This window comes from Zerene cesonia, chromosome 25 (assembly GCF_012273895.1).
Source record: "Zerene cesonia ecotype Mississippi chromosome 25, Zerene_cesonia_1.1, whole genome shotgun sequence".
NCBI classification, from domain to species: Eukaryota; Metazoa; Arthropoda; class Insecta; order Lepidoptera; family Pieridae; genus Zerene; species Zerene cesonia.
The window spans coordinates 3850343-3877637 of NC_052126.1; the positions used below are offsets into that span (position 1 = coordinate 3850343).

The following is a 27295-nucleotide window of genomic DNA, read 5'->3' on the forward strand; positions in this document are numbered from 1 at the left end:
ATGACAGATTCGAAATTCAAATGTAATATTTTTTTATAATTAAGTGTAACAGTATTTATGGCCAGACTAAGTAATTGCCCTCCGTTTCAATATTCTATCGAACTGAAATTATCTCTTGAAAAGTTTTAAATGATCTTCTTATATTCAGGTGTATTGTCAATTTTGTAACGATGAAAGTTAAAAGAAATTATGAGATAATATCTACTTATATATCTACTTATACTTATACTATATCGACGATTTAATAATGAATAATCAATTATTAGGCGTATTACATTTACATACAGGATAGAGAAAAGGGATATTTCCATTTCTGATATTATATCATTCCTCTTCTCTTTTCATACTCTTTGATCAAGCATTTATTTATCGAAGTATATTTTTTATTTTGCAAATCGTCCAATGAATATAATTTTAATATGGGAGTTGAGCAGGTTTCAGCCAATTCGGGCTGCTTATCCCGGAAAGGTACTACACCCCCCACAGAAGAGCGACGTGAAATAGTTCTAGTGTTGTGTAGAGCCGGAGACCAGTATCTTCTTCCGTCCATTTCGTTATTCCCGCTGTTAAACTTTCCTTATTTCTAACCTCTTAAAAGAGGGCAGAGTGCCTCTGCGAATGTTTATGAGCGGTGGTCTTATAGATCACTAACCCTCAAGCGAACTATCAACTCAGTTGACGTAAAGAAAAGTTAGATTATTGATTCATGTCTGTCTCAGCCAACGGACGATATGTTATCGACCTTTTGCGCTCTGCCCAGCGGTTTTAGATTTTACTATTCATTAAAAGACCGTTAATAACACCTAATAATAAATCAATAAATCCATAAATCAAAGTTAAAGCTAAAGACAAAGAGTAAGAGAATGAGAATCAACAAAAAGATAGCATTATAAATTGCCGTCATATTTAGTACATAGGGATTCCGCTAGTACAAAGTTAGGATAAAGTTGCTAAGGAGAGTTATTCGGGAGTTATTCTTAGTACAAGTTATGTTTATTTATCATGTTTTAGGCTATTCCTCAATATAACATCGATACCACGTTTATTTGCAAGGCCGATTGAATTTTTACGTCATGATTCAATTCACAAAAATAAAATACTTAGTACTTACATAGATTTATTCTGTAACGAAACAGCAAGTTTTTAAGATTGCTATCATAAAGATTATAAAGGACGAGTAAAATAAACAATATTCTCATTGTATGTGTACCTTTATTGTTATTTTATTTTTTTTTTATACTTGTAACTTCGTATTTCGAATAAACATCTTTTGTCGAGGTTTTCTACATTTTATTTTATTTAAGTTGTTTGATCACAGTAAAAGTTATTACTCAAAGTTAGTATATTACACATACATGTCTCATGACTTTGTATTAAATTTTTGCATGTAAATCATACATATATTAAGTCTTATAGACCTATAAAATTATGCTTTGATTTAAAAAATAGCTTCGAAAAATATTCTTAATTTTCTTCGTCGATACTTGACTAGACTTGAAGTAAGTATATTTATCGTGGGATCACACTTCGTGTATATTTATTGTAAAATGTTTACATATTACATATAAACATAATACACAAATTCGAAATACAGCTTCTACCATGAATTGATTAAAATAACCGTTTTTTTTTACTAATATTAATAATTATTTTGTAAATTTGCATTAATATTTTCTAGCCTATATTAAATTATTATGTAACGTATATAATATGCATAATTTTCTCATTAAATTATTATAAAATATTACATAAGCGGCAAATTGTATATTATTACATTAAATGATTTTATTCAGCTGGGGAAGTTACCAGGACAATGTTCCATACAAAATCAATTTTAATAAAAAAAGAAATGTTCTTTTAAAAAGGCAATCGAAACTCCATCTCAGTATTGCTAGAAAATAATGCACTGTATCAATATGGATTACAGTTCAAAATTGCTTACCTTAACGTGTCTTCCGTGAGCTGAGAAGAATCTGCTATCCGCACTATACGTCACTAAGCCGACAGATAATAATGAGTAGTCTTTCCGCCTTATCCACGTCACCTGAAACATTGTTCTCGATTTAGTATGTTTTAAGACAGAGGTTAAATCTTGTGATATTTACTAGTAGATTAAAGCAATTTTGTTTTCATTGGAAATATAATAAGAATTATAAACAGTATATCCTAATTCCTATATTATAAATGCGAAAGTTTGTAAGGATGTGTGTGTGTTTGTTGCTCTTTCACGCAAACACCACTGAACCGATTGCAATTAAATTTGCTACGTAGATAGTTGGACAACTGGAATATCATAAAGGCAACTTTTTATCCCGATATTCCAACGGGATACGGACTTACGCGGGTGAAACCGCGGGGCGCAGCTAGTAATCACTATTGTTAAGTATTCAGGAGTGAGTACTACGTATGTTATTCTTTATGATAACACCTAAGTTCCATTCATATCAAATCAAATCAAATCAAATCAAATCAATATCAAACCATTTCAGAGATTAGTAGCAATCAATCTGGTCATTCAAAAAAATACTATTAATCATTATTTTTTATTACTTGGCTGTAAATGTTTTTTGTTATGTAAGAGACACATTTAATTCGACTAAAATAATGAACTAAAAAGTTCTTATGCAAAATAAGCAATTGTTTATTTTCGATTTTGAGTAGATACGTCCTGTCATCAAATAGTTTGTTCAAGAAAATAAATGATATTTACCCTGATCGTATTAACACAGTACAAATAAGAAAATCATACAGTAAATGTATACTATTTCTGATAAAATAGACAATTCTATTGAATATCTACATGTTGTAAACAAAACTCAGTCTTATTTTAAGTACACAAAATAAGAAATTCGCTTAAAAGCAAACAATGAATGGGCAATATATTTCTGTTACAAGACAGATATGACCTTTTGGGAGACTTTAAAGGTTTTCTCTTGATGCTTATCCAATTTAATGTTCGTTAAAACAGACATATAAAATGTTTAGGTTTTGTAATAAATAAAATATCATTTGTTGTTATTGAGTTTATTTAGATGTTATTATATAAAACAATCGCTTAATATAAGCTAGACGATATTTTATTTTTCAGCCGACTTCCCAATTACGAAAGAGGTTCTTAACAGACTGAGATTTCTTTTAGTTTTGTTATCGCTTACTTTGTGGGTTTTCAACCGATCGACGTGATTTTTTTGTATTTGATAGGGAATGTTTGTCATTTGGTTACATTTTAGAATTGAATTTAGAAAATGTTTGCTGCTTTGCTAACAGGGAGACCTTTTTGCTACTTTTACTGTTTTTATGTTTTTAGTTTTTAAATTGTGGCACATAAAAGTATTTTTGTATCTATTTCTATTACAAGTTTTAATATAATACTGGCTGTGCCGTGCGGTTACACCCGCGTAAGTACGTATCCCGTAGGAATATCGGGATAAAAAGTTGCCTGTTATTTTATTCCAGTTGTCCAGTTGTCTACGAATCAAATTTCATTGCAAACGGTTCAGTATTTTTTGCGTGAAAGAGCAACAAACACACACACATCCTTACAAACTTTCGCATTTATAATATTAGTAGGATGGATATTGACGTCTATCTTTTTTCTATAAAAGAGCGGGCAATCGAACTGGCGGGTCACCGGATGAGGCGATCACAACTCATAAGCATTCAAAAAGCATTCATCTAAAACACATTTAAGAAATATTTCCAAAGCAAAAGAATTGAAGTATTACAATTAGTTATTAATCTCACAATAAACGTTATAAGTAATGCTATTTCATCAAGAACTTTATCTAATTAACTGTTGTCGAATCATCGTCTTTCACCGTAATGTTGCAAATGATATAAAAATAAAAATTACAATAACGAAAACAAAAAATTACTTACCGTGTTCTCAGTTATATCGCTAACTTCACAATGCAATATAGCGGTTGTTCCTATCTGAGCTATAACTGTTGTACAATTCTCAGTCAAAAATATACCATTTTTACTACTTTTAGCACTTAATTTATTCATAGCTGATGCAGTTGAATCTCTATACATTTTCTTTACTTTATTTAATGATTTCGACATTGCTGTTTCATCAATTTCTATTACTACTTCTTTATCTGATAATCTGTCGTATTTGTGATGTTTATCATGTTTAATTTCTTTACTTTCTTCGATTATATTATCTATGTTATCTAAATTATCTGCGTAATCATTATCTAATTGAGTGGCGGATAGTCGAAGAGGTTTCGGTAGTTTTGGATGTGTAGTGCTGTACGCACTCATTGTGTAGGTATTTGTATGCTCCTCCACGTCTGCTGTTGAATACGTTGTAGGTTCAATTGTCGTGCTAGTTGACGTCGTCCTTCGTCTATGACCTGTTAAATGACAAACTTATTAAACATTTTCTATTTTCATATGATGAATGACGTAAAAGAGGATTGGGAGCCATCGATCAATTATAGTGACTTGCTTTCTTGGTTTTATTAAACTCGCCAATCTGTTAAAGTAGTTACAATCATAACTCAACAAGACTGTGATTCAAAATATAATGATCGTTAAATGAGGACCTGCAAAGTAATTGGGTTAAATTGTAATTTAATATTAATGAAAATAGACTGAATAATTTCAGTGGCCCCTCGTATTTTCAGTTATTATTATAAATTAATTTACTAATAACACAACTTGTTTTTATTAAATATTTCATTATTTTTATTCAATCTCACGCATAATTTTCAACATTATTTAACAGCTTAGTTGTGATCGTGCAAAATTAAATTACTGTTTATATAATTTCTAGAACCTTCTGACACGACTAAAACAATAGGTATCTTGTTTTAGTTGTGTCGAAGTAGTTGTGTCTTTTCGAAGTCTTACGTGGGTATAAGACATTGTCATCATCATCATTCATACTCTTTATATGTTCTATTGTATTTTGGAAACTATTTGTCAGTGCTAAATAGCGTCCTACTATTATACATACTATTATATATTCAGTATACGATATATATGAGTACGTTTATATTAGAGGTTTGAAAGGAAATAGTTTCGAATTTGTATTAGACCACGTGTCGCCGCTTTTCTCCCAATATTTACGTAAATGATATTGACACTCGCGACTAAATCGCAATGGATGCACTATAAAGCGCGATCACTCGCTTAGTGCAAGACGATGTCCATGCATTGCAAGTAATGTATAATGTTCAATCTGTTTTTCTTTGCGTCGTTTTCATCATAATAATGGGTGACATATATATTGAGCCTCGCCCACAAGGTCCTCCTAACCTCTTTCATTTGTTCATTTCCTAATTACAATGTCATTGAAAGGACGTTGGTTTTATAGAAATATACAGGTAAACATATTTTGTCATTTCTTAATACGCAACGAAAAATTCTCTGGCGTTTTTTTAATTAACATGCCCTGTCAATGATATCAACTCCAATTAGGTAAATGAATGTTTTATCATTAATTGTATTAAATTTGTATTTTAATTATACGGTTCACGATTCCTTGAGTTGATTGAGTGGTATTCAGTTTTATTCATTAATTATATCCACGTCTACAGGTTCATTATTACCGGAATATAATACTTTTTTTATTAATGAGGGTTGGAACATTGAAGTGTTCTTTCTCAAGGTTTGACTCGTTGGAACTGTAATTACGACGGCTATTAAGGGGTTATTAGATATGTGATTTATTTGGTAGTTTATAAAAGATTTAAATAAGTATCACGTTAAATATTTTTGATATAGAGATTGGAGCAAGTAAATTCTATTAATGTGTGTTTGTTTTTACGTGAGCAATATTTAGAAATTAAATGAATGAATGAAGCTTTACTGTAGACATCAAAAAGACAAAATACAAAAATAGGCACAAATTGCACAATAGGCGACCTCATGGCCATCTCTTCCAAGCAACTCAAATAACAAATAATTTAATCTCGCTAAAATGTTAATAATTAATAAATTACGTACTTACGTTTTCACCTTATAAATGGTGTTCTAACTTAAACGAATTTTGTTCATTCAATGAGAATGTATTCAAAAATTTTCATCATACGTGTTCCTTCAAAAATTAAAATGGTTGAGTAATAAATAATTGCCTTAGTTTAATCAAAAGTACTTTATAGTGAACTAGAAAAACTAAGAAATTTGTTATTATCTTGCAACGCAATTAAATACTTAAGTCCATAATTACTTCCTTTTCATTTATTACTATATTTTGTTAACGATTTAAAATGATGATAATAAAATAGCTGTTTTTTGTTTCCAAAACTATACAAAAGACTTTTATGCTTTCGACAATTAAGTCATTAATTGGTTCAAATTGGTTTTTCATCCACAAACTATTATAATAGTTTTATCTGACTCAAAATTATTATTTACGTTATTGTATGGATCAATATTAGTCTATCTTGTCATGTACATTGTAACATATAAATTTTTACAAACATTGCCAACTCCGCAGAAATGCTTACGATAAATATCCTTAATATTATTATTATTATATGAGATTATAATATATTATAGATAAGATTATATGTAAAGTATACATGAAACCTCTAAACACATTTCTATATAAATATACTTTTGAGTTATATTGTTTTCACACGTTTGGTTTATTGTCTGGAAGTGATTAATAGTAAGTGACCGCCACTTGTGATGTATGTTTTCAGTAGTTTTGTTTCATTGTATCAATGCTTGTTTGTATATCAATATATAATATAATAGTATAAAATCAAATAAAAACAAATAAGTCTGAATCTTCGAGGCAATTTTATCGACAAATGGATTTGAACCACAATGATAGTGTTTTTGGAAATCATTATTACTATTATTATTATATAAGACTAGCTGACCCAGCGAACTTCGCAACGCCATTGACCTTTTTTAGAAACATTTTGTCTGTATTTTTTATCTTTTAAACCTTCCCTGGACTATTATGAATGCATCAATATCATAATCGACCCAGCCATTCCCGAGTTCTAGCGAGACTAACGAACAGCAATTGATTGTTATATATAAGAGAAGAAGATACTAAGAATGAGAAATAAAACTTACCCTTTTTATGGTGTCTTGTAAAATTACCAAATACACTGCCTAACCTTTGCTGGTTTCTAGTTGTGCACAACTCTAACGATGTCAAATCGTTCGGATTCTGTGTAACAAATATGGAAGACCTCTTCGACTCCATAGCACCTGTGTTCACTAACAATTCAGCTTCGAGTAACAGAACAACAGTGGCATAGAGTAGCTTTAGTTCTTTACAGCAAAACATTGTTTTGGCACTAGCGTTCACATACCGCACTTAAGTTTATAGTCATTATTGTGTTTATTTGACTTTTTGCTTGGTGTTATCTCGATTTTCGCAGCTTCTGCATTCTGAAACAAGATGAGATATACTTTAATATTATGTTGTATCTACCTTATTACACGTTTTTATATTGTACTGAAAAGACAATAGTATAGAACCCATAGCTAAAAAGCGTGGTTAGTGTGGGTGTAATAAATTAATTTATGTTTAAAATTAAAAAATATGATAAATCGACATGTCACTATGATATTATTACAAACTAGCTGCGCCCCGCGGTTTCACCTGCGTAAGTCCGTATCCCGTAGGAATATCGGTTAAAAAGTTGCCTATATGTTATTCCTGTTGTCCAGCAGTCTACGTACCAAATTTCATTGCAATTGGTTCAGTAGTTTTTTGCGTGAAAGAGTAACAAACACACTGACATCCTTACAAACTTTCGCATTTATAATATTAGTGGGAAGTAGGATAATAGGATTGACACCCGGCCATACATTATCGCAATAAAGATGAACATAGCGCAATGGTAGCAAGCGCATTTAACTTCATACGCAAGGTAGACTGTCTTTTCACTTCCTACAAAATTTCTACTTATCTATAACTACCCTCGCATACATTCATTCAAATTAAACAAAAAGTAAAACGCAAACGAATATTTGACATATTGCAGATTTGTTACGATTGATTCCATATTATTTATTGCGTCCCATTTTTCAGTTATATTTCTATTTTTAAATAGTGAACATTTTAAATCGCTTTAAATTCCGCTGTCGCTTCGAACTCACTCCACAAAACCTAAACAAACACGTACCGAATATTGTTTCACGGTTCCCTTCCCTCACAACTATTCACTTAAACCATAATAAATTCAACGTGGCCTTATCAAACTATTGACAAATAATACAGTATTCTGAAGCAATTTACCCGTAATTGCGGTAAATTTATCAAATTTGACTGAGGTGTGTTTATTCGATGATATAAAGCTGTAAGGTTTGTTTGAAGGCGCTAATCTCAGGAACTATTTGACTCAAGTGTAGGCTGAATGATATGAGTGTAGAGTATATTTGAACGCGCGTATATATAGAAATACTAGACCGATTTAAAAAAATATTATAAGGTTTGATATCTGAGTGCTATAGGTTAGATATGTACCATGGGCGAAGCCGAAGCGGATAGCTAGTTTGATGTAATTACAGTTGGCGCAATGATTATCCCTAAATTCTATATTATCTATTAATGATATCTTATTAAAATAATTATAGTACATATATATGGAAAAACACTCAATAGATTTTGATGCGAGTTTTTTAATCAATAGAGCGATTCAAGAGGTAAATGTGAAACATAATTGGACATGAAAATATTTTGCATATTTTAAGGAATTTTGGTACCTAAGTTAAATTTGATTTTAAATGTAAATATTTTGAAAACGCTACAGAGTAAATTTAGCCCAATCGTCGCCGGAACAAACGGGTTTTTATAGATAAACTTTTCTGAAGGTTGCAGTAAACCGAAAATCCTTCCATTCCTTCCATTTCTCGATATAATCTAAACTCACAAACCATAATAACGTTAAATTATCCTAATATTATAAATGCGAAAGTTTGTAAGGATGTGTGTGCGTTTGTTGCTCTTTCACGCAAAAACTACTGAACCGATTGCAATGAAATTTGCTACGTAGACAGCTGGACAACTGGAATAACATCTTATAGGCAACTTTTTATCCCGATATTCCTACGGGATACGGACTTACGCGGGTGAAACCGCGGGGCGCAGCTAGTATCTGAACAATGATACAATAGCTGTACTAAATCAATAACGTATTACGAAACATAATATTGTTCACATCGAGCGATATAATAACAATTGAGAATGGCTCATGTGCACCGATTAAAGACAATTATCGTTATAACAGTTAGGTAACTGGTTAAATAACGGTATAACGTTAATTCGTGATCATGTAGACAAGGCTTTAGTGAAGTTACCATACGTGAAAATACTAAAACCTGTACCTATAATATTTAGTTGAGGAGTAGGTTTGTTTGGACGAGATCATATCAGGAATTAATGATCCAAGTTATAAAATATTTTTTGTAACATTGATGCGTCTGTATAGCAGTGGCATATAGCAGTGGTGACTCAGTGGTGATGACCTCGGACTTCAAAATCGATAAGACGGGGTTCGAGACCAGGGGAGCGTGCGGGTAATAAACTGACCCACACCACTGCTCGAAACGGTGAAGGAAAACATCGTGGGGAAACGGGCATGTCTGAATCAAAAATTCTAGTGCAGGTACTTGATCAGCCTGGTGGATTATGGCCTGGACTCTCATAGGAGCCCTGTGTCTCACCAGTGAGCACATATTATATGGGCTGATGATGATGATTGATATGTCTGATTTTTCATAAGACACAAAAATAAAAAACAACAATAACATTTACAGGCTAAATACTACATTTGAATGGGACCTCTTCGGGTGGTATCAGATTTCAAATAAAAAAGGATAACCAAAATCGGCTCACCCAGTCGGAAGTTCTGAAGTAGGAAAGCCAATAAAATACAATCGAATTGATTACTTCCTCCTTTTTCAAGTTAACTAAATGCGCCGAATTCAAAAATTTAAGGAAATTTCGCTACGAAATGCTACGAAGTGCTACGTACTGCTACAAAGCTTGTAAAGTTACCGATTTTTAACCATACCAACAATTTAACATAACCACCCATAACAGCATTTTATGATTAGATTTCCGTAGACTATATTTCGCTGCTTGTTTGCTGAGGTCTTATATTTGTTGAATACCTATTTTTTGATGTTAAATTACGTGCTTATTTAACATCAAAAAATATTATAGTATATCTAAATAAAACATACGCAGCTCCTACATGTCTGAGCAGAATTATCTATACCATTTTTATTATGCGAAAGTTACTCTGACTATGTATTTCCTCTTTAGGCTTAAGCTACTGAACTGATTCGGAAGAAATTTGGGGCATACATTAGATTTTCGAAATCTCACGGGAAAAGTACATCTTTTCCTTTGACTATTAAAGCTAAATTGTGGATAGATAGATACCTGCAGAATCCAGTTGTCGGATCTCTTACTAATCGTAGGCAAGAAAAGGAATGGCCGACAAAGCAATTAGCGCGAAATCTGAACGGCTGGCAAGAAAGGAAATTTCTTTTTAAATTGTCCCTCTGAATCGAACGCTTCATTACTTTCAATGAATTTTAATGTCACACGGAATTTAAGGGTGTAGATTTCTTTATGCCTGGGTTTTTATTGAACGTTGAAACAATTAAGGGGTCAATCGTGCGTTTCACGTAATTTTCAATCGACTTCAATAAAAGGAGGAGGTTATCTAGTCGAATGTATTTTTTGTGTTTGTTACCACATGACTTTTGTCTGGAAGAACTGATTTTTATGATTCTTATTTTATTTGAAAGCAATTGCCTACCATGTGGTCCCATTTAAATTTGATAGAGAATATTTTCTCTTTACCATCAGACAAACCACCAGCTCCATTGCCCGTTCTAGCATAACAAAAAAGAACATTAACGTGTGTTAATGTTCTTTTTTGTTCACAGGGTTGTGATTTAATAATGACGTACCTTATTTTTTTAATGACAAATACTTTAATACCTTGTAACCCGCCAGGTAACAACAAAATTAGTTATTCTTCGTCGTCTTGATATTTGGAGCTTCAATTATATTTATTTAGATCTGTTGCTATACATGTAAAATCGTTAACAGTGATGGATTGTATTTTGATAGTACCGATCGATGCGTCTTAATTAATTTTTAGTGCTATTGGATATATATTTTTATTAAAGGAATACTGAAATAAAATAGTTATGATTGAATAATTTGGACGTATCAAGAGGCGATTTGCATAAATATGTTATTGGAGGTACGGTATTTGAAATATTGGTGCTTCTGTATAATTAGGGTCAAAATTTCATTTTGGATTTCGCGGTCAATGTAGCTTATATAGCTTATATTAGCGACCCCATCACCATTTAAAAGAAAGATTTATTCCTAACCATTTAAAAGACGGAACGTGTAGAGGCGCTTCCCTTACAAAGGTTTGTAAGGGAAGCGCCGAAGCATTGGTGGTAGTGATCGTTTACCATCAGACGAACCACCAGCTCAGTTGCCCGCTATAAAATAAAAAAAAAAGTTTAATTAATAATCCATGATGTTTATTTATTTGTTCGTCATGGCTCTAAACAAAGTAAATTAAACTGAATACTACTACTTAAACAATTAAACAATTGGCTTTCTTTCGCTATATAGCGATTTCTTCCAGACAACCAGACTGTGAGAGAGAAATTGAATACAGGAGAGGAGTAAGGCAGAGCATAAATTTAACACAAAAAATGAAATATATATATGAGGATTATGAGTATGCGCGCATTTTCTACTAAAAAAATAAAATAAAAAGAAAGGATTGGAATCTCATTTGGATCTAGACTTAACAAGTCGCAACATACTTTCGGCGTCTCCCACAAAATAAAGTTATAAAACCTTCTCACGATTCGCAACAGAAAAGCAAAATAGTTTGAATATTTATACACACGCAAGAACTGCCGCAGTACTTAAGTATTCAGTTTTTACGACTCATAAAGCGGATTACGGAATAAATTGATTTAGACCCTTTGAGCTTTTTTGCAGTTTGTTAAACCTTTCATATTAATCGTTGAAGAGGTAATTCGTTCATATAATTTAATTTATAGTTGTACATAATTCAGTAATGCAACAGTTAATTATGATTTATTGTATATAGGGTAATTAAGTATGTTATTTATGCGATGTGCGTAACTAAATAAATATATCTATGAGCAAAATCACGTTCATTTGAGACTATTTGGCGTGTGAGAAACATACACATGGACATAAAAAAGTGTATCACTCAATATGAAAACTAAAACTTCGACGTGGCTTTTATTAATTACTCGCGGTCCGTACCAGCTTCGCCCGTGGTACATATATAGCCTAAAGTCTTCCTCTAATGGGCTATCTAGAACTGAAAAAATTTTTCAAAACGGACCAGTAGTTCCCGTGATTAGCGCTTTAAAACAAACAAACTCTTCTGCTAATTTTCTATCTTTTTGTTAACAATGTTTATATTCTACTGATGTAAATAGATTACCTTCATGGCTGATAAATATCTCTTCCACATAAAATGCTTCATTACGCTAACGTTACCTGAAAGAGATTGTTTCGGAGCGATAAGGCCGCTTGGTTTTGCATCAGTGCAATATAACATTAACCATCCAGCACCTGTTCTCTTTAATTAGCATAGTTTTTGGCAAATTGATAACAAAATACAGAAAAAAATGAATATTTAAAATAACTCTCTCTAAAAACAAAAATAAAAATCATTGTTAGCCAAACGATTTTTTTAATTATTTATTTATACAAGTAACATAAACTTTTTCTTAAAAAAAAGAATTCTTAAAAAAAAGCTATTTCGACACGACCCGCTAGTCTTTTTGCAGACGGCACCAGCCAAATGTCAAAAGGGTAATAAATTTAGAAATTTAAGACTTTTTAATGGATTTTAAACGCGATTTATTCATTATATTATTAAACTAAGTTAAGTTAGTCTCCTCGTGACCACGATCGCTGAAAAGTGTTCGAAATGTTGGGTTAATAATATAATGAATAAATCGCGTTTAAAATCCGTTAAAAAGTCTTCAATTTCTAAACGTATAATGCTCGTTAGCAATGGCTCCTCAATACAAATAAATATACAAAAGACATTCACACCAATATAGTAAAAGAGATTTCGTTAGTGCGTATGCGCTTATCTCTCGAACCATCTGTTTGATTTAAAGTATTTTTGCATTGATAGCCCAATCCTTTAGAAAGATTACGTGCTATGCCAATTTCAATCAATGGCGTAAAAACAAAGTTAAGTAAATATATGTTTTATATAGTTTACTCGCTGATCGCGCAAACAATGTTCTGCCTTTCTCTTATCATTGATTTTGAGACCTACCCGATATGCACTCAAAATTTGATGAGAATCGGTGCAGCCGTTTTGGAGGAGTATGGTAACTAACATTCCGACTGGAGAATTTTACACATATTAGGTTAAAATATTGTGCGCAGTCAAACTTACATATAGGTACTATAACTATCCTATATACTCTTTTAGGTCTCAAGCTACATCTGTAGAAAATTTGATCCAAATTAGTTCATTGGTACGTATGTATGAGACATACAGACATAGTGAGTTTAATAATGTTCTTGCCAGTAGCAAGATAAATTATTCCTGTATAATAAACGATATGTAAAGTTATAATATATGAACGAATACACGAATATAACAGGTTTTTACTCGACCGAAGTTGCGGTGAGCGGCTTTTCATAAATAACAAGGCATCTATTATCGAACAAACCACCGATACAAAATAAATCTATTTTAGTTACATAATTCGTCTGTCAAAATATTATTCAATATTAATTAAATAAACGTTGGGGAAGTTCCAAGCGGCGAATGGACGTCATTCCCTTGAATAAGCTTTGGGTTACAAAAACATCCTAACATCGTATTGTTAGTGGAACTCATGTATAATTCAAAGGTACCTTATCTGTGCATATCGTAGTTGATTCTTATTTTATAGAGATCACACTAATATTAATATGGAAGTTTGTTTGTTTGGACGTTTGTCTGTCAATCATGCTGAAACTAGTGCACGGATTGATGAAATTCTGTATATAGACAGCTTGGGTCAACTAGGTTGACACGATACTTTTCCCGATTAAATGCTCCCTTGGAATAAAACGGGAGTCTTGATATCTGGGCGGAGCAGGGACGAGCATCTAGTATGATCTATTTTAAGGTGGAATTAGCTTTGTAATATTTAGGCTGGTTTTAATATCACGCTGACCATGCATTGATCGGTGCTGACAACCGAAATGTATGAATCTTCTTATGTTATAGCGGGCAATTGAGCTTGAGCTGAATACGCTACCCGCTTTTAAGGGGTAAGGAATAAGGAATAATGCATAAATAAAGATTTTTATCATATTATTATTATTATTATTATAGCGATCCAGTGGTATAAGCTTAAAGACGAGGCATACAAACATTCTCTCTTTTATAGTATGCTGTAAAACAAATACATTCTATTGTGATCGATATCGAGTTTATGAAATAAATGCGTTTGCTCTTATTTGAAAGGCATTGATGATATTATAGTGAAATCTCGTCTCTAACCGCGGTTATTTTATTCTGTCTCGCATAACACGGAATAATATTTCTCACCGCTTTTATCCGTCTTAATTAAAACTATACCATGAATAGAAACGAAGATCTCGAGCTAGGAGGGAACGTATATGATTTCAAATGAGAAATGAATGGTTCCCCAAGAAAGTCGCGCGATGCGAGCAAAATACAAGCTTTGTGGAAACCGAGTTGACCTCCAAATGACTGACTCGAAATAGCATCATTATCGTCAAGTATGAAACTCTGTGCCTCGGTCTGATTACTGCTGTTGAGTATTTTATTAATAGTTGTAGCTAACCTCGTTCCCATTACGGTGACGGAAACGGTGAAGGAAAACATCGTGAGGAAACCGGTATGTCCAAGAATCGAAAGTTTGATGATATATGACATCTGCCAACCTGCACTTGGCTAGCGTGGTGGATTATGGCCTGAACCCTCATAGGAGGCGAGGCCTGCAACTACAGTCGGAGCACCGGGGAGAACTGATTGGTCCAGAGTGTCATATCCTGGGCTATATATATACTTCATCATCAGCCCATATATGTTCTCACTGCTGGAACACAGGCCTCCTATGAGGGTTCAGGCCATATGACCACTTGGACATGCCCGTTTTCTCACCGTTTATACAGTGGTGATGTTATCCTCATGTGCACATAAATTGAAAATCATTTTTATTCCTGAACCCCGACTTATCGATTTTGAAGCCCGAAGTCCTCACCACTAAGCCATAACTGCATGAAATATATATTCTTAACTTGCGTTTATATACTTTATAGCGAAAGAATTTCAATAGCGCGATTCAGACAAATATGTCTGGTTTATATTTAACTCGTGCAAATTTTTAATGCAGGGTTTGTTTCAACATAAATTGGGTCACGTACCTTGACAGAGGTAATGCAGTGTCGGTTCGATGATATTCCAATCCTAATAATATTATAAACGCGAAAGTTTGTAAATGTGGAAGTATGTTACTCTTTCACACAAAAACAGCTTATTGTATCTGAATGAAATTTGGTACAGAGATAGATTATAGTCTGAGTTAGCAAATAGGCTACCCATTATATCCGGTTTTCCCGAGTACCACGCGAGTGACACTGCGAGTTTCAGCTAGTATTATAGCATTATATACAGTTTTCAGCTAGCATTATATACACATGAATAAAAGCTATGGTCATTCTTTAAGCAATTATATCAACCAATTTATATTACTGTGAAATAAAATCTGTTTTTTATCGGACTCCAATTCGATTGTAATTTCCAGGTTTGTTAGGTCTGAAATAAAGTCGGTACCCAAAATATACATATCATATGAAGCAGCGACTTCAACTTGAATTTTTTCCTTTATCAAGGAGTTTCATTTTTGTGAAAATACTTTATTGAAAGTTTGTATCAAAAAACTCTATATACAAAACTTGTTTCACCAGCCGAAATTGGCTAGTACATATTGATATTTAAAAATAGCAGCTTAGTTTTTCTTTTTAAAATTCTGATTATCCTATATTTTACCTCTTAAACTATATATTGTTTGCAAAAGCTTGTAATAACCAATAGAACAGTTTATGTATAGACATATCATAAGAGATCGCTCGATAAATGTACAATAATTAATCGTAATCCTAAAAGTTTCGGATGTAAGTCGATAAACTAGCGACAATCATACAAACCAGCAGTTTAACATTAACTCCACTGCACTTTGCCCTCGATAAATTGACCATGAGTTTAAAATACCCGATCAATATACTGCAGGGTTGGGTGCGGTGCGAAATGTCCAATTAAAATTGATCTAGTTTTTACTTATAAGCTTTGATGTGATGCCAGTCAACTGAACCGATGACCAAATATTTATAGGTGTGTTGTACGGGTGATTTGTACATTATATGAGTAATAAGTAAGCATAAAACTACATTTATACTTTAAAACGGTGCATTGTTATGTGCATGACTCTACATCGTACTATAATATTATAAATTCAAAAGTTTGTAAGGATGTGTATGTTTGTTGCTTTTTCACGCAATAACTACTGAACCGATTGCAATAAAATTTGGTACGTAGACAGCTGGACAACTGGAATAACATATAGGCAATTCTTTTTCCCGATATTCCAACAGGATACGGACTTACGCGGGTGAAACCGCGGGGCGCAGCTAATGCTACACATAGCGAAAAATATCTATACTAATATTTTGAAGCTGAAGAGTTTGTTTGTTTGTTTGAACGCACTAATATCGGAAACTACTGTACCGATTAGAAAAATTCTTTCAGTGTTAGATAGCCCCTTTATGGAGAAAGGCTATAGGCTATATTATATGCACCACGGGTGAAGTCGGGGCGGACCGCTAGTAATTGATAAACCTGCTTATTGTTCGATAAAATTCCCTACAAATAGTTTACTTATGGCGGCTTTATTAATTCCTACGGATTTTAATCCATCCAACATATATTTGCCAATACATACACTATATTCAACCAAACCAGGTCATTACATCCACCATCAAATAGCACGAAACTATTTAATTTTCAATTTTTCAGTATTTCTTGTATTAATAATTATTCTTACCAAAAAACGAATCAGCAATAGAATTTTCACAATAAGACCAAATTTAAACAATATATATAACCTGGTATTATATACATATATATATAATATCAGGTTCCGCTGACAATCGCGTGACGGAATGTAACGTCAATGCCTATTACAACTATGTACTAAGCAAATTCTAATGGGATTTAGCTTGCAGTATAGCCTTACTGCATGCGGGAATGTATTAAAACAGCTTACAAAACATACTTGATAATGCAGTAAATTGAATTAACTTTGTATTGTAGGTAACCTTCGAACAAATGCATTCAGAAAAATGCATTTATCTCGGAATGCATTTTGGTATGTAAAATATACATTTGGGTACAAAAGTCAAATAACTAAACGAAAATATGATGGAAGTTAACAGTTGCAATAAAAATAACTCAAACTCTAACTTTATACAAAATGTTCACCGGAGTCCCTGTGGGTGACTCGAGATTCTAAAATAGGACATTTGGTCAAACACAAAAAGTTCATAATTGCAAAATGCATCTGTAAAACATTGCTAGCCCATTCATATTGTATTGTTCTGTAAAAAATAAAAACTTTTCATTACGGTTTCCACTGAAAACTTATGCACGAGTTGATACTTTAACGGTGTCTGAGTTAATGTACTTAAAAGGTCAGTTGCGAAATTCGTCACGATAGTAATAAATTGTTATATTTTTAAAATCTTGTTTAGTTGCGGTTTTGTTGGGTAAATATCTGTACAATACAATTTTATTTGTCACATTTAGGTTATTTTTTGTTGTCAGTAATTATTGAAATCGAGTTAATTTTCATATTTGTAAATCTCAGAAATCTAATTAACAATATGAATTTATAGTTCTGAGATTAGATAAGAACCTCGCAGTGGTGGGTAAGTGGTAAGGACTTGAGAATTAGAGCGAAAAGTCTCGGGTTCGACCGGTCGAGCCGTGCAAGAAATAATTTTATTTTTCAATTCATGATCATGTACATGATCCACATCTCTAATGCTCAAACGGTGAAAGAAAACATCACTTCACCAGTGTAGTGGATTAAGGCCTGAACCCTCATAGGAGGCCCGAGTCCCTGCAGTGGGGACATATATGGGCTGAGGATGACAGTAGATAAGGTAAGTAAATAAAACACAATAATAAACTGAGAGTAGAACAATAAAAATCATGTCGGGTGATGATGATGATGATGATGATGATGATGATGATGATGATGATGATGGTGGTGGAAGGTGGAATTTCTGAAATCAAGAAGGAAGGACTCTCGAACATTCTACACGACTGGCTAGCCAGTAAGGCTAGGACGATATCGGGAAGTTGTAAATATGCTCTGTAGCGAAAGCATTTCACAAGAACGATTCAAAGAAATATGTCACTACAAAATTTTCCTACTTCAAGTGGTCTTGGCAAGTCTTGACAAGGATGCAGCCCTTTTGAGATCATTACAGTCAACAGTGTTTGATAAAACCTCGTGTACGTACGTAATTTTAAACCTTTTCAACCGAACAATGACGTCACGTAATATTTTCGTATGCGTTAATTTCGTTGTAATTTAATAGATGTTATTATACACCTTAACCTTCCTCATGAATCACTCTATCTTTTAAAAAAACATCAAAATCCGTCGCGTAGTTTTAATGATTTAAGCATATATAGGGATTTAAGCATACACAAGGGACAAAGAAAGCGGCTTTGTTTTATACTATCTTGTAATATTAGTTTATATATACTCTTAGTTTATATTTAAATATTTTTTAAAGAAGTCATATCTAAAATTATAAAACAATGAATTTCTTTATAATTTTCTGCGCGTTTTGCCATTATTTGAAAAATAGGGCACGTTACATAAGATTTGGGAAGTAGTTTCGAAATCTGGTCTATGTTACGTAAGCGCTGTTATACAACTGAAGGGTCTTTATATACTGGTAACATTTGAGACGTATTTTCTTGAACAAAACTGGAAGTAAATGTAGTATTTAAGTTGTTTATATGCGTGTAGAGTGAAATAAAAGACTGAATTCTTGGAATAGATGAAATACAATGAAGAATGTAGCCTATTTTCAACCGATTTCAAGAAAACATATTCTCAATTTGATTGCGTTTTTTGTTCGACTGGATGAATGATGTATGAAATGATTTTGATGATTTTTTTTATTTAAATCTGATGCCTTCTGACGATTTGAAGGCGGTAAAATAGTTAAGCTCTTAATTAGGAATAAAAGATTTATTCTATTCCTGGTTAACAAACTTCATCAATGGAGATATTGAATATATTATATTACGACTCATTTAGACACAATTTTAATACACTTAAAACGTGCAGATATAATTCAAACTCTGTACGCTTTGTTTCGTTCGTTATATTAATAATTGTTATGTAAAACTCGTGAAATTTTAGTGTATAAATATCATCCAAGATTGCCTAGTAATGTTTTTTATTCATAAATTATCAAAATATACAATAACAATTATCCAGGATCGATGACAATAGGTACAATAATTTAATGAGCTTCTTCTCTTATCGCTATCTAGTGTGAGTCGAGCACGCTTGGCAGGAAAGACAGCTCGCACCAGTACCACACCCACAAAGAAAACCGGCGTGAAATAGTAGTATGCTATTGTAACACGTAGAGTAATCGGGGGAGCTGAAGGCCCATTTCCTTTTCCTTACGCTTCCCAGTCCATTACTTCTTTTCAGTAATCAATCCTTTCCTATTCCCTTAACCTTTAAAAGCGGGCAGCGCATCCACATAGGCACTACCTATGCGAATGTTAAAGGCCGGCGGTGATCGCTTACCGTCAAGCGAACCAGCTTAGTTGCCCGCTTAAAAAAAACATACTTTTAGTCAATGCCACACATAATTTAGTAAGAAATAAAGCTCTTAATTGCTCTCTACTTAGACCTCAATATCAGATCCAGTTGAAATATGGTAAAGGCCTTTCAGATCCGCTGTTAATAAGTAAATGGGTATATGGGTCACTTAATACTAAATGATTGCCCTCCGCAAAACCGCAGGGCTTTTCATTATTAGAAGGAATTTAACTCTGGAGAATCTCTCTTAATACTGTTACACTGAATATTACAAATTTATACGATAGTAGGTTACAACATGGAGTGTGCTTTTCATCTGATGCAGATCACAGCATCAGATAGACATCAGATCATCAATGTAAAATGTTAATCAATATATAAAGTGTTAATAGTTTTTTTAGCTGTCCCGAATTACTACAGATTCCTCGTTATCCGTCCATCTGTATGTATGTCTGTGCGTACTTCTCTCACCAGGCTGTCTCATGCACCAGATAGTAAGGAGGTGAAACATTCAAAGACGATGTTATTTGTTGCCAATATAACTACAAATAGTAAAAACATAAAGATTGCACGTCTGTCATAAATTGGATGGCTTTTTTAAGAGGCCCCTTCTTATACGAGAATTATACAGAAGCAGATAGATAGATTATAAGATTCAGAATCTTTAATGTCGTGTCCAACTCGCACTTAGTTGATTTTATTTAATCAATAATAAAGATTGAAATGAAAGTTTCATCACAGTCGATGATTGAATAGAGCTTCTAAAGAAGCCTAGCTATATAACTATAACTAGCTAATAGTAAGTTTGAATAAAAGTTTCATAGTGATTGTTTCTTCATCTTTGTTGGAAATCGAACCCGGGATGATTAAAATTATGTAAGCAAAGTTTTGCCACCGTCTTAAATATGCTAATTCATTCAATTATCATATTTAAGATTACCTAAATAACAGGACATAATATCTTCACATTTTTTTTCAAACGAAATTATTCGCAAACATAAAGATTATATTTTACGGCTGCACCATATTAAAAGATGAATATAGATTTATTTATCTCATCTCTTGGGTCATAAATTCATAAATGTTATCATACTGTCCTTAATGACGAAGGTCCCTAGAATTTACATGATATTAACTGTGTTTATATATAAAATAGGTGTATTTAAGCGCTACCCGGTAGGTATATATAATAGGTGTATTTATTCACCCGGCTCATCTAGGATAAACAAATTGTAACCTGTTTTACAACGAAAGGATCGCCCGATCTAATTGTAAAAGATTTTTTTTTTAAACGGTCAAGTAATTTTTGACTTAAGAGGACTGCAAAAGCTTACAGCATGTTTTATAATATGTCTTAAAATTAGTATGTGGTCTAGTGCTGTACAGAAAATTATAAATATATGATGTTCTTCTGAATACATGCTAGTTCGATAGATTCGATACAGAAGTAAGGTTACAGATTTGTTACGGCAAGAAACAATTACATAGACACCTCAAGACATTTCTTTTAGTGATTAAATACTCTGTGTATTGCATTACTCATAGTCAAATAAAACTTTAACAACATAACCGAAAGTTTCGCTAAAATGAAACGCCAATACTAATGCCTAAATTATAATCAAAATGCATTTACGCTCAATGAAATTGTATGTGAAATGGGGGCAATTTGTGGTATTTTATTTACTAATAGCGCTCTGTTCCAGGAATAGTGAATTAACTCTAATGGATTTGCAATAAAGATTCGAATGTTCGATTATACGATGCAACTAGCGCAGTCTGAATTGATTCCTCAGCCTGAGATTTGATTCATTATTAACTTTACCCATATCCTCTGCCTATATCCTGCTTTTTTGTTTTGTGATAAATAAAGGAAATGGAAAACCCACTTTAATTATAGATTCAACTTATTTGTCTCACCTTTTCTTATACAGAGTATATGTAAGGAAATTATTGAATTCTGGTGGTTTCAAGGCGATACGATAAATTCAGAATATTATTGTCTTGTTACTGATCCTTTGTAAGGGTACAAAGTTTAAATTGAATCTGTCCTTTTAAATTGAGTCTAAATTGACTCCAAGGTGTCGGGTACATACAAACATACAAGTGAAGCTAATACAAGCGTGCTAAATCCATGTCGCTCACTTCTCAGCTTGTAAAAACAACTTTAAAACATTCGCGTGAAGTTGAATTTGAAAAACTATATCCTTTTTGCATAATTAAAACTGCGTATGTATAAATTTTTAGTATATCGATACTTTTATGAGACTACAACAGTTTTGTACATCTTTTATATATACCTATACCTATTTTTTACAAGCATCTCGTGATACAGTATCTGCAATCAGAGATAGTATCCCACGCTAGAAAGGGACGCACGATTTAATTGCGTGTGAGTGAAGAGCACGAACACTCGAATTTGATGGAGGCATAGATTAGCTTGTCTGTACCAGAGACCGTATTGTTTGTTACATTGCAAATTTCGATGCTCTATGATTTCGGATAGCACAGCATTGTGAATCCGAACCTAATTTACCTGATATTACGCAAATCGCTTCCAAATTGCTAGAACATTGTATTAAGCCTTCGATCAATGATGCATTTAGATAAACTAGCAGTGTTAAAAAGAACATCTTAGCTGTGGTTGGCCTATTTAATCTATGGTAGATTAAGCAGTTACATTTTAATATCAAAAATGTATTCTATCATAGTTATATTTTTATTCATTTAAGTATATACTTTATGACTGCTATGTTTTAGAGCAGTAACGTTTAGGCTGAAGAGCCGCAAGTCCTACTTTAATATGTTGACTAGCGGTGCCCTGCGGTTCACCTACCGTTTACCGGATGTTATTTAGCCTAAACTCTTCCTTAATAAATGTGCTACCTAACACTGAAAGAATTTTTCAAATCGGACTTATAGTTCCTGAGATTTACACGTTCAACAAAACAAACAAACTCTTCAGATTTATAATATTATTTAGTTTATGTGTTGATAATATGGATTCTGATTAATTATTTAATCTAGTCCGACTATCACGGAGGGCATAGAACCAACTGACCTAAAAGTGCTATCTAAGAGTTCGTAAACATATCTTACACGTGATTTATAATTTATTATTTAAATTGAAGCGTCGAACACTTGAAGATTTTACGTGGTCACAAGCAATTGTACGCATAAGAACACTAAAAAGCGAGTGAAGTCTTTTATTTGTAAACGTAGAAGAGTTTTTTTTTTCGGAAAGGAGGTTTTATGCTCCATGTTTTTTTTTGGTCTAATTAGCTGGTGTTATTAGATAAACATTCGTTATTCTTTCTAAATTCAAAATACTCGCGTAAAAATAAGCCAATATCAACCGTAATTGCATGTCACTAGAATTCATATTCACAAATTTTTCTGTACCAGCCTGATGTGATACTCTTGTACTAATCACTTACTTGCAAGCACCCTCTACATGGTGTTTGGTTTTCAAAGGAAAATTGTCGTGACTGCGATACCCATAGTGAAATTTATCCTGTGGTACAAGTCAAAGGGAAACGCAATACTGTTTCTAAAACTGTGACAAATATATCATTCGTTGAGTTATTTTTAGTGAGGATATTGTGACAGAACGATTATAGTATTTTCTTGTGTTTGATTTTACCGTGACCGTGACCAAGCTCGCTGTAAAATGTTCAAAACGTCGAGTTAATAATATAATGAATATATCGCGTTAAAATCCGTTGAAAAGTTTTTAATTTCTAGAACGACAGAACGATTATAGTTAGTTAAATTCGAAACATCGAGGCTCCTAATATGATCATGAGCGCTGCTTTTAGCATCACGCAACTAGTTCCTTTGCCAACTGTGACATAAAAACCGTTTTTTTTTATAAAAAAATATTCAAGTTTCTCTAAAAAATTAAATTTTTATATTGTAATATATAAATGTATTATATAATAATAAATTGTAGTATATTGTAACCCTTGGAACCCTTCCTGATTTATACATTATTACCATAATTCCCAGGGAGAGGGAGGTTACCTAGAAGTGTTAAAAACTGTGAGGAATTTATGGCTTCAGATGGTCTACACAGCTATTCATATATGTTGTAGGAATTACATATTAGTGTGGAAAAACGTGGAGCTATGGCGTGAATGCGACGCCTGAAAATAAGACCTTATGTCAGATAAAATACGTCACATTTTAGAGATCAAACATTTTAATTTTAATGTTATTGCACTTTCTGTATTTTAACACTAACGTTATTTTGCAGTTTTTAATCCTTCTACGTCGTAAGCTATATCAACTGTAATAACAGTAAAGAGTTTATTTGTATGAACTCCTTTATCTCAGGAACTACAGGTGCGTATTGACATAAATATTTTTGCATCCAATAGTTCATTAATTGAAGAAGACTATACTAACATTATATACGACTAGGTGCGCCCCGCGATATCACCCGCGTAAGTCCGTATCCCGTAGGAAAAAGGGGATAAAAAAATGCCTCTATGTTATTCCAGTTGTCCAGCTATATATGTACCAAATTTCATTGCAACCGGTTCAGTAGTTTTTGCATGAGAGCAACAAACACACACACATGCTTGCAAACTTTCGCATTTATAATATTAGTAGGATGTGCATACCTACAGAACCACGGGGCATAGCTATTTGAATACAATATGTACCACTCGCTATCGCATGTTACATAGTCTGCTCACTATCGTATCAAACAAACCCCTAATGTGTGTTTTAGTAAGATTGGAAGTTGCTATTATCCTACTAATATATAAACCCGTTTCATTCTTGTCATCAATTTGCGAGACTTGTAATTATAATAAAGTGGTTAATTTCCAGGGTTATTAGATTAGTAAGTAGTTAATTTACTTCGAAGCATGTCTTAACTACAACGGAGTGGAAAGTTTCGTTTGTTTTATTATAATTGAAATAGGAACTACAATTAGATACTTACTGGGTGTGTCATCAGTTTCTTTTTTATACGTCAAATAGAACTTATATGTATACATTATATTATTACTTGACCGCCTCCTTGGTACAGTGGTTAATGAATGAGTGTAGAACTGAGGGTTCCTGGGTTCAATTCCCGGTGAGGACGCATAAAAAAATGTCTCGGTCTGGCAGGACAAAGAAAGCTGATCACCTACTTGTCCGTAAAGAAAATCGATCAGTGAAACAGATATACATCGTCTGCCCCATACCCCACTAGGGGACACGGGACTTCACTTATATTATATTATTATTCAGCTTTTGCTCACCGAAGCTTATATTTTTTCCAAGATTTCCCGCCCCAAGAACCTTTTCTTGGGGCGGGAAATCTTATATATATATATATAGCTTTATTAGCTTTATTATTATATCTTATATATAGCTTTAAAGGTTTTAAAACAAACAAAAAAACAAATATCTCATTACAATTAATATAAATACGCTAAAAAATCCAGTAACGTATCATAATAAATATCGATTCAATAGAAAGTGCAGAGAAAAGAAATTTGCACCGTTTCCCCGGAGAGTGGACCATTGCTTTCGATTTTAAAGTTATAAATTATTATTTGAGGAAATAATTCAACACGATTTTTAAAGAATCGCGAACTAGTTGGAGCAGACACGCTTTAAGTTGCGGACAAATAAATTATTATTATAAAGTTTTTACATATTGACTGTACTGTACCTTGTAGTGTGCGAAACATGATTTTTACTAATGGACCATATTTCTACTTATATTGTTTTAGATTATTCAATGTGTGGGTGTCTGTTTTATGCGCGTCTGTTTATCGATTATTATATCCTACTATCCTTCCTACTTCCTACTAATATTATAAATGAGAAAGTTTGTAAGGATGTTTGATGTGTTTTGTTGCTCTTTCACGCAAAAGCTACTAAACCGATTGCAATGAAATTTGGGCCGTCGACAACCAGTCAACTGGAATAATATATAGGCAACTTTTTATCCCGATATTTCTACGGGATACGGACTTACGCAGGTGAAACCGCGGAGCGCAGCTATTAGTATTATAAATGCGAAAGTTTGTGAAGATGTGTGTATGTTTGTTACTATTTCACGCAAAAGCTACTTAACCGATTGCAATGAAATTTCGTGGGTAGATAGCTGGACAACTGGAATAACTTATAGGCAACTTTAATTCCGATATTCCTACGAGGTACAGACTTACGCGGATGAAACCGCGGGGCGCAGCTAGTTGCTTGTATTGCTGACTCTTAACAATTCACATCGTTAATATTTTTTTACATTCGAGAGAAGCCTGCCAATTACATCCCCTATTTTATATTAACAAGTTGTTTTGACCCTATAGGAGGCCTGTGTCCCAGCAATGGGAACATATATAAGCTGATGGTGATGAAGTTGTTTTGACGATTTTTTTTTTATTATAGTGATATGAATTTATGGTATATTTCAAAATTATTATCAAACAGTTCAGAACATTGCGTCTCAGCTAAATGCAAGTAGTCACCGATTATTCCAGTGAAAAACTTTGAAACGTCGAACATCGGGTGCTTCTTTTTTAACATTTGCTCGGTGCTCGTTCATTTATAATTCGCTTTGTTTCAGAAGAAAAACTGCGAAGTGTCTTTGCGACTGTGAGAACGGAACTTTATATTGTGAAGTCAGTGTTGCTGCTATACAAAGTTCAGGATTAAGCTTTTTTAGATACTTGTAAAATGGACTTGCTCTTTTTGATACAGGTAACAAACAAGAACTTTAGAATGTATTTAATGCAAGAAAATGTGTGAAAAGTATGTAGGCCCAGTAAAGGAAAAGAGAAGGAAAGGGTACAGAAAAGGATACGGGCTCTAGAACGAAACACAGTAGCATGCTACTATTCACCCGATCTTCTATGTGGGTGTGGTTTGGTTGAGATGCCCCAATTCATGCCGAATCGTGAATCAACTCCCACATTTAATATTATTCTTCTGATGAGTTCAGAAATTATTGCATAAAATAATAACGGCCATTTTTAAAAATTCGTTGAAAAAGTTTATACGGAAAATTTTGAAAGAAATAAAATCAGTAACAGTTTCAATTCGATCCAAAGATTCCTATGTGAAACCACCACATTTTACATATATATACCCTTAGATATAGGCACAGATTTATTCCTTAATTGTGACAACTTAGTGACACGACTAAACACAGTAAAGTTAGGACAGAGTTAAATCAATATGCGACTGCTTCTTAAAACTCAAATTCAAATAATTTATTTATAAAAAATAGCCTTCTTCTAGAAGTACTTTGAATCGCCACAACACAGTTTTACGTAAGCAGTGTCTACTGAAAAGATGCGATAAGGAACTCTGTAGTTGCTTTTAGCGGTGTGAGTCCGACACTATATATCTTACAAAGTGCTTCTCGAATTTAAATCTACAATGGTATGAATAG

At 33.0% G+C, this 27295-nt stretch overlaps 1 protein-coding gene across 1 annotated transcript in view; it reads right to left on the reverse strand.

Moving 5' to 3' along the window:
• The window catches only part of LOC119836831, a 55535-nt gene that overhangs the window by 15724 nt on the left and 12516 nt on the right, over positions 1-27295 (reverse strand). Inside the window, exons 2-4 of the mRNA XM_038362308.1 lie at positions 7042-7362; positions 3880-4358; positions 1943-2044 (exon numbers count right to left, since the gene is read on the reverse strand). Coding sequence (XP_038218236.1) covers positions 1943-2044; positions 3880-4358; positions 7042-7258 — 798 coding nt within the window. The 5' untranslated portion in view covers positions 7259-7362. The remainder of the gene's footprint in view (positions 1-1942; positions 2045-3879; positions 4359-7041; positions 7363-27295) is intronic.